The 8,984-nt window shown below is 37.0% G+C and overlaps 1 protein-coding gene and 1 long non-coding RNA gene across 5 annotated transcripts in view; both read left to right on the plus strand.

Annotated features, from left to right (window-relative positions):
* The window catches only part of LOC119488018 (arf-GAP with coiled-coil, ANK repeat and PH domain-containing protein 2-like), a 62,455-nt gene extending 59,168 nt beyond the window's left edge, over positions 1 to 3,287 (plus strand). For all 4 annotated transcript variants that reach the window (XM_037769164.1, XM_037769165.1, XM_037769166.1 and 1 more), the window contains one exon: positions 1,526 to 3,287. In XM_037769164.1, the coding sequence (XP_037625092.1) occupies positions 1,526 to 1,629 (104 nt within the window). In that variant the 3' untranslated portion in view covers positions 1,630 to 3,287. The remainder of the gene's footprint in view (positions 1 to 1,525) is intronic.
* Positions 3,288 to 3,750: 463 nt separating this feature from the next.
* On the plus strand, positions 3,751 to 4,774 carry LOC119488020. Its single transcript, XR_005206850.1, has 2 exons — positions 3,751 to 3,985; positions 4,093 to 4,774. It is a non-coding gene; the product is annotated as an uncharacterized LOC119488020 (long non-coding RNA).
* The last annotated feature ends 4,210 nt before the right edge of the window (positions 4,775 to 8,984 follow it).

An 8,984-nucleotide genomic window follows, 5' to 3' on the forward strand; every position in this document is an offset into this window, starting at 1 on the left:
ATGGATGAGGGATATTCAGGAGTAATGAATGAGAATGAGAACTAACCTCATCAATCCACCATCCCCTTTTTTTATTTCTATTACAGTTCCCTCGACTCAAGTGTTTCTACCTGATTGAGTGTGTGGAAGAAGTGCAGAGTGGCGGTTCTCAGCCTGCGGGTTGCTTGTTTTTTGGGCATTTAAGCTAAACATTTATTCACAAAATCCGAGGAGGAAGTATTTACATTTTAAACGTAATAATAATTCTTTTCATATTTTTTTTCTTAAGTCAATATTTGTCTCCTGTAGTCTTCTAGAAATTATTTAAAAAATCTGAAAAGGGAAAATTTACACTTGAAACTGGAACAGATTGAGAGCCGCTCTCTCACTTCGATAACACACTCTTCTTTATTGCTCTCGTCCACTTCTCTCTCTCTCTGTCTCTCTCTCTCTGTAAATTCTCTCTCTTGGTTCTGTATTTTACTTTTATTTTCTCTCCTCCCCAGAGTTTTGTGCCTTTCTTCTGTTCTCTTTTTTTTCTTTGGGGTGCTGAGGCCAACACAACTGTATTTCTGTACATAAACTCCTGCACTTTAAACACAATACAGTTGTTAACAAAAAGGAATCTCTGTGGGCTCGTCTTTTCTTTCTGAGTCGATCTCCATTTGCTAATTGAAAAGCTCTCTGGCTGTTTTTCCTCAAACATTTTTGCCTTTTGCTTGTTCTGTTCTTTCCCATCTTTTCTGCCTCTGCGCTGTTCTGTTTTCATATTTCGAAACACGCCGACACTCTTGACAGGTATGGCTGACTTTTTCTTTTCCATTCTTGTTCTGATGATGCTGTCACTGTGCATGAGCTCTCCAATCTGCAAAACACTGTCGATGTTTTATCCTGCTGTACAACTGCATGATGAAGCATCGGTGGTTTTCTATGTTATTTTGTTTGCACATTTTATTTTATTGAACTTATTTGTAACAGGTTGATGTGGTCAGGAGGGAAACAAGTTCAGACTTGGATGTGGTGCTGAAGGGGTTGTTAGTATATCAGCATCTTACCTTTTCTCTGCCACAGTGCTACAAAGTTCTTGTTTTTTTAAAGTTAAGACTTTTCTGACAAAAGTTACATTTAAAAAAAAAAAAAAAAAGTCATAATTGTATGTGTTATTAAATGACCCATACAAACAATAGTGTAATGCTCTTGTGCCACGGCAGGAGATAAACTTTGAAGTAATTATTTCCACTGTTCTGAGAAATAGTTACTGTTGTTAGCATCAGTCAGTTCTCTGACTCAGTGGCTCCTTTAAAATGAAGTAATATCTACTTATGACCGCTAACTACAGGTTAGAAGGGCCTCAGTGTTGATGTAAGGTGTGAGCCATTTAAAAAAAAGATTGATTTTTCCCTCTCAGATTGTGCAATTAGAAAGATTTTTACAAGCCTGAAAAGGTAAAAGTGTTCACAAGAAGAAAAGAAAATTAAGAGGAAAGTCAGAAAAGATAATTGTGGGTAAAAAATGTTGATATCTTGTGTCCTTGTTTCTCCTGCAGGAGATGAAACCTACCAGGACATTTTCCAGGATTTCACCCACATGGCCTCCAATGACCCGGACAAGCTGAACCGCTACCAGCAGTACGATACGCAAAAACCCTGACACAACAGAAACACACTAGCACTCAGAGACACTGTCTGCTCAACCCACGCGTGACAAAAAGATGTCTGGAAAGACGTTGTCCACTTTCCCTCCAACGTCATTCAGCATTAAAGCCGGTTAGTGCTGCCACAGCTGGTCTCATGTCACCATAACGTGGCCGAAGCTCCTTTTCATCGAATTGTATTCTTGCAGCTGTGTTCACAGCCCTTGTTGAAGGCACTTCACCCAAGTGAAGAGGAACTTCTTTGAACAGTAAACTTCACTTTTTTATTTTTTTTAACTGTGCTTCCCAGTAGGACCTCTTACAATAAGTGAATGGTACAGTGTTAAAGCCTTTGAAAGGATTTGCAAAGTCCTAAAAGATTAAAATGATAATTGAACTCGGTTTGAATGTAGAGCGGCCGCCATCAAGGCTGTTGGTTGTTTTAATCTTTTAAACTTCCTGACAGAAGAAATTCAAAGACGATTTATTTTTTCTTTCTTTTTTACTATATTAAAAAAAAAGGTGCACTGCATCAGAGTTGTAAAGAGGTAAGCGCATGACAGACTGTTAAATACTCCATTTAAATTTTTAAGTGCTTCCTTCTTTCAATAGGATTCTCTTTACGATCATAGGCATCTTTTTTTATATCAAAGTTTTGCTTTAGTGAACTCTCAGCAGCGTATACACGACAATATGCTTTTACTTATTTGCACAAATCTCCTTTGTCTTAAATTGTGGCTGATGTTTACCAGTTTTGATGGTAAGACTTTGACTTGTTAAACAATGTACAGTGATTATGGAAGTAAACATGTTATTGATGCGTCTGCAATGTTAAATAGATGATAGTTTTTTTGATTTTTAAATGCTAGTTATTTTTTAAAACTTTTCTCTGAATGATTTTAAATTTTCCACGTCAGTTCCTGCAGCAGCATCAGCTCTTCAGCGTCCCGATGTTTGTGGAATTAAAAAGGCTTCGGTTGTGTTGAGATGATTTGAAGATAATTTGTAGATCCAGTCTCATGCTGATATTAAAAAATCAAGATGTAGATTTAAAGATCTCTACAATAATATGGATCTATAGAGTATATGCAGCTTTTTTATTCCTGTTGATTCTAGAGATACCAGTAACGTTGTGTAATTTTACAGTAACAACAATTTCGTTGGAAGTTTCCTGGAGAGAACTGTCTAATTTGGTGTTAATTATAGGAAATATAGGATTTTCCCTGAAAGAAGCTCCATTAAACCCAAGTAAATGCCCATTTAATATTGGAAACTTAAAGTTAAAACTCCTTAAAATGTTCAGTCATTGTTGATCTGGGGACACCCGTGGTTACCATGGTAACAGCAAGTATGGTTTCCTACTACAGAAAGCAACTGGTGTATCTGTTTACAGTGCAGCCAAACAAATTTGCATTGTTTTAATAAAGGAGATGATCCATCATGCTATAATCAATGAGTGCTGACAAATACTTAAAATTACAAACAGTAACGCCAGATTTCATTACCTGTGAATCCCTTGTGCGTTGGTAGGCATTTTGAATATGGCGTGTGTATGGCGGACCCCGCCACTAATGATGAAATCTACTATATAGAGCACACATGGGCAACATCCGTCCCCGGGGCAACCAGCCCGTGAACCATCTCAATCCGGCCTCAAAGGGAAAAATAAAAACGACATTCCCCACAAAAAACAAATCAATTAAATCCGTTAAAGGGATAGTTTGGGTGTTTTGAAGTAGGGTTGTATGAGGTACTTCCATAGTCAGTGTATCATCTACAGTAGATGAAGCAAAGCAATGTACTGCTGTGGACGGGGCCGGCAGCAAAACGTATTATAGCCACCTAAAAGAAATGTCAGTTGTAGTGTATGCTATATTTATAATATTTTCGCTGGTTTACCTTGCCGTGAGACAGCTGTACAGTCTATGTTTCTGACGGGGATCCAAAGCCAATATCTACGCTCTCGCCAAAGCAACCAGACTCCATTAAAAAAAACAGTAATTTTACCTCACAGAACTCAAAAGGTGCTGGTCTACCGCTGCCTCAACCAGTTAGTTTGTTTGTGTTACAGTGTGATTTTGGTTAGTTCGGATTCACCAAAGTCACACATATAGCGTACACTCAAACTGATTTTTTAGGTGGGCCTTTCTTTTAGGTGTCTAAAATAAATTTTGCGGCTGGCCTCGTCCACAGCAGTACATTGCTTTGGTTACATGCGATAACTCCTGTCTGCTTCTCCAAACCGGGGGTGTGCCGACCGTCATCTGAATTCATGTATTTCATGTTTCAATTCAATTGCTTTATCTAAGTCAGTATGGCCCTCTGGAAAAAAAAATGTTACCCACCCCTGATATAGAGAGATAATTACTGAATGTAAATACATTGAATGGCTAGTGCTGAAAAAATGCTGAGCATAAGTAAAATCAAAAAGTGAGTTTGATTTCATGACAAGCCTAACTTTAGCTCTCCATATGGTGAAGTATTTGCTTGGATAGGTATCAATTTAACACTCTCCTTTCCCCTATAGTAGCAGCAAATTACATAAACCTTTGAAGTAAACTTTCCAGGAAATTTGGAAATTGATTTGGAAATTTCAGACCTGTATGTTACAGAAATACCGGACATACAGTCTGCAAAATGTCCAGATATGTTTGGAAATATTACACAGTCCTCTGTAAAGATGTATGACTTGTAGAGTCACTGACATTTCATGTGATGAGTTGTTAAAGAAACATTTTCACCTAAAGTGTTTGATTTAGTTTAGGCAACATCAGACGACTGCACTGAAATGTTCAAGTCCAGAAATGAATTCTGCAATTTTTTGTCTTTTAAATAAACGGTAAAATCTTCTCTTCTTTTTGACAACATTAACAGTATATAGTAACACATGATATGAAGCGCAGAGGAAACTTTTGGCCAATGCAACATGGGATAAAACTCTTGTACATTTTGTACAGATGGTTTTGAATTCTCCAGAGAACTGAAGTATAAAGTTAGTGGTACTTGAATGATTAAATAAGCTTTTGTATATGCTGTTCTTTGTATCCTACAGTAGTTTTAGCCCATTTTATATTGCCTCTCTGTATACCAGTAAACATGTACTGTATATTCTACCTGTAATATGTAAGAACTTCAATATACATGGACTGAGGATTCATCACCGAATGTTGATTCTTTTTTTGATTTTGCCACGCTGGTGTCATATTCGGCCAACAGGTATTTGACATTGTTTACATTGTTACGTTCAAGTTGCTCGTGTGAAGGAAGATGTTTTACTGTTCTCCTGGGCTCTTTTCTTTTTTGAGTACTTTGTCATTAATTTGTTTTCATATATACAATAATTAAAATAGTAGTATGTTCACATACCCAGTCGAACATCACATCTACATTTACATTTTAGCTTCTGTAAGGGCATTGAAAATGAAACCCAAGAAGGAATAAAGAAAATAAATAGTGTTAATACACATAATCGCACAAAATATTTTTAGGCAAAAAGGCTTCTAAAAAAAGCCCATAAAAGAAAAGAGTCCCACATCCTTTCAAAGGAAGAACATTTCCTCTTAAAAAATGAGTTTTTGATGAGCAAGGCAAGCAGTAATCCATCAGGCAGCTATTGTACACTTGGTCTAACAACAGCATTACAGAATTGGCCCATTATGTTTCACTTTTTGATGAACAAGATAATTATCTAATTTCATTTAATGTGGTTACAAGATAATGAAAAGAGTCTAAAAATACTTGTTTTTCCACTGAGGCTCTGTCACTTCCACTTCTCTGTAATAGTTGCTCAGAATTCGTAATTTCAGCTAATTTTATCTTTGTACATCATGCTGAATGAGGCCGTCAGTCAAAGACTAAACTTTAATGTATAACACAAACACCAAGAATCAGGATCTTTTTTTATTTATAATTTTCAAACATTTCAGTTGCAGTCATAAAAAATGTTTCCGTCTCTATAATTACATTTGCAGAGGAACCACTTGTTAAAAACTGTACAAATGTCCTTCACTGCAGGTTTCCCACATGCAGATAATGAGTAAGTCATTGTATCTATTTATACACGCACATGCTTCTATGTGGTTTACAATGTAAATCCTAATTGTCTACATTGTAGAGGCTTTTCACTGAATATTTGGGGAGTATTTACAGCTCCCATGCCACCGCTCAGAAATTAGTTGAATAATTTTGTTTTGCTGGTGATGTTTTTATTTTGTTGTTGCAACTTTAACGCATTGTTTTTTTTTCCTTCTTTGTTACTGCTTTTCTGGCCTTAACTGGGTTGTACAGTTTTGCAGACAACAGCAGTGTAATCTGTCCAGCAGGGGGAGGGCTGCTTTCAGTCTTTCATATTTAGAGGGAAAAAAATCTTGGACCTGTGAAGCCTGAAAATGCAGCTGATGGTCCTGAAAGGAAACTTTATGTACAGTAAGTCTGATGATTTTGAATTAATTCACTCTATTTGTTTTCACCTGAGAAGCCTCACATAAATCCTACCATGATTTTTTTTTTAGTGATGTGTTTCTGCTCTGTGTTTATTTATCATTCTTAATCACTCCACATGTCACTACAAACGAAACCTACAAAGCTCTAATGTTAAACTCAACTGAGATTTGATGTTTTAAGCCAGATTTGGTAAAAATAACAAAAGGTTTTTGTTATATTTATTGAAATTACATCCTGACAGCAATCAATAAGTCAATGTTCAGACAAAAAAAAGAAAAGCAAAAACAATTCCTTATTCACCTGAAGTCCTTTTACTTAATGACAGCTCCAACCTGGAACTCTGTGTTAAGCAGAGACGTCTCTGGTTAGCTGGCCTTACAGCTGCAAAGCGACTAATAATTTGCAGATGTAAAGCTCCACATTTTGTCAATATACAAAGATGGCTTCTTGACTTCATAGATTTAGCAGGTATGGAACACTGGGCTGCAAACATGCACTTGGCAAAAAGAGAAAATATATCACATTGGAAATAAGCAATCACTACAATTAAATCCTTCATATAATTGTTCTCCGTGTCCCCAAGGTATGGGATGGGAGGGACCCAAAGGGAGGGATTTGGGGGTGGGGCGGGAGGGGGCGCAGAAGTTTTTATTTCAAGACTTTTTGTTGTTTTTATTTGTTTTGTTCTCTTCTTCCTGTTTGTTTGTTTTTTTTCTTTTCTTTTTCTGTAGCTGCTTGCCAATTTTGTATTGATTAGTACATGGACATTTGTGATTATATTATTTTACCTTATTGGTGATCTATCAATTTGTAACCCCGCCCTATATAATTATGCTTAAATACCAATAAAAAATTGATCACAAAAAAAAGAAAAAGAAATCGGTATCTGTGGCAGGACTGTAATAAACCTTTTCAAACTTGACAACATAAGTATTCTAAATGGGCTCCTTTTGTATTTCCTTTGGCCATTTTTGTTAATGCAGTAGCTGAACAGGAAGTAAACTTGGACCAAAGCGGTTGGGTTGGGTTGCCCTAGCAACAGAATGGCAATGAAACGCATCCAATCAGTGGACGGCCTACCTGCCATCTTGCTACAGGTGCACTGATTGTCTTCCACAAACCAAACTAGCTAGCCTGACAGCTGTGAGTACTAACAATTAGCCATGTTCGTTGTTTATGTTTACTAAGATATATTTACCTTCGTTATGACATATAGCTGGGTTTTTTCCATTGTATATTTTGTAAAAATCTAGTGCTACTCTGGCTGGTGATTTGAGATGACCAACTCTAGCTTTAACCATAAACTTAAAGGGAAATGATTTTTATTTTAAATACACACAGGGGCTTCATTCATGAATGTACACTGGTGAGGTCATGCATTTCTCCCCGTGCCAATCTTGATAACCATCCGTGGATATATTACCCAGTCCCATTCCACCTTTAATAATTACAGCGTGTTTATTTCTACTGCTGTTAAATGAGAGGCATGCGGGCCAGTGTAGTGCCCACCACTTGAAATGACTTATAGTCGTCTGTGTGTGTGTGTGTGTGTGTGTGTGTACAGCAGGCCAACAGTGTGTGTTTAGTCTGCTTCAAACTAATGTTCCTGAAAACACATCGCTTTTTCAACAATGATAGCACGATCATAATTCAGCTCAATACTACTGGACACTAAACATACAGGAACAACTTTGTGAAATGGTGAGGTGTAGGAGAGTTTCTGTGGGTTGTTTTTTTTTGAGTGTGAACTGTGATGTGACAGAGAAGGATGAATGACACAAAATAAAGACAGGAGCATTTGGAAATATGCAGTAAAAGCTGTGGGTTTACTGTCGATGGCTGCAGGGTTGCTGGCCATTTTTAAACTTGCATTTAACATTGATAAGGAAGAAGAAAGACGTCTCGGCAGTTTTGATACACAAAAAACATAATTTCACTCATTTATATCTAGAAGTTATATCACAAATTTGGCATACAGTATGCATTATAGCCACACATACTGGATTTTTGAGGCCGATATTGATATTATGTTCAAACCCTGCAGTAGTAAGAAAATAAATCAACACATGCAGAAACATGGCATAGGCTTACTGTACATATATGCCAATTCTAAGTAGAAGAAATAAAGATAAATACAGAAATGTAATGCTTTTAGTGTTTTAGAAAATAGTTATCAAATAAAATTAGATAGTTTTCCTGCCTAGTGAAGATTATTCCTTCACAAGATACTTTAACCATCTTTAAATGCCAGATTATACTGTATGTGAGTTTAAAGGTCACCTGATGCCTGTCTTGTCCACTGTGCCCTGCTCACAGGCTTTGCTCTGTGAATCAACCACCGGGCCTTTTTCCAGGAAGTCAGCGGTCTGCTCGCCTGTGGAGAAATGAAGGGCCGCCACTGGAGACGTTTCCCTCCATAAAAACACCATGTGAACAAACGCTGAGAGGGCCAAGGCCCATTAATGCCGCTCGGACTGCCAGGGACCAAACTGTGACTTGTTAACATGAATATGTTCTGCAGAGTCTAGTGGTGACTGAAGTCTTATTTTCTTCAAACAAATAAAAAAATGCCAGTTGGATGAGATCATTTCACTTGCATAAGTCTTGAATTAAGAGACAACTTTTGATTTGCGTCACTTCAATATGCTGACAGTATAGTTTCAGGAAAATTTTAATAGCTACTGCAAGTAAAGTCACTGGTTAGTTGACTAATTTGCAGACTTGTTGAATATCTTTTTGCAGGAGTACATACTCAAGTAAGGAATAGTGATGGTGATGAATTATAGCTAATTGTACCGATGTGAAATAATTCCTTTTCATGTTTGACTAAGGTAGGACCATCATTTTTCAACAGGTGCAGACAAAACCAGCTGTCAGAAAAGGTCACAATTTCAAACCAACAGAAGGATGTGTGTGTGTGTGTGTGTGT

Source organism: Sebastes umbrosus, chromosome 5 (genome assembly GCF_015220745.1).
Source record: "Sebastes umbrosus isolate fSebUmb1 chromosome 5, fSebUmb1.pri, whole genome shotgun sequence".
NCBI lineage: Eukaryota > Metazoa > Chordata > Actinopteri > Perciformes > Sebastidae > Sebastes > Sebastes umbrosus.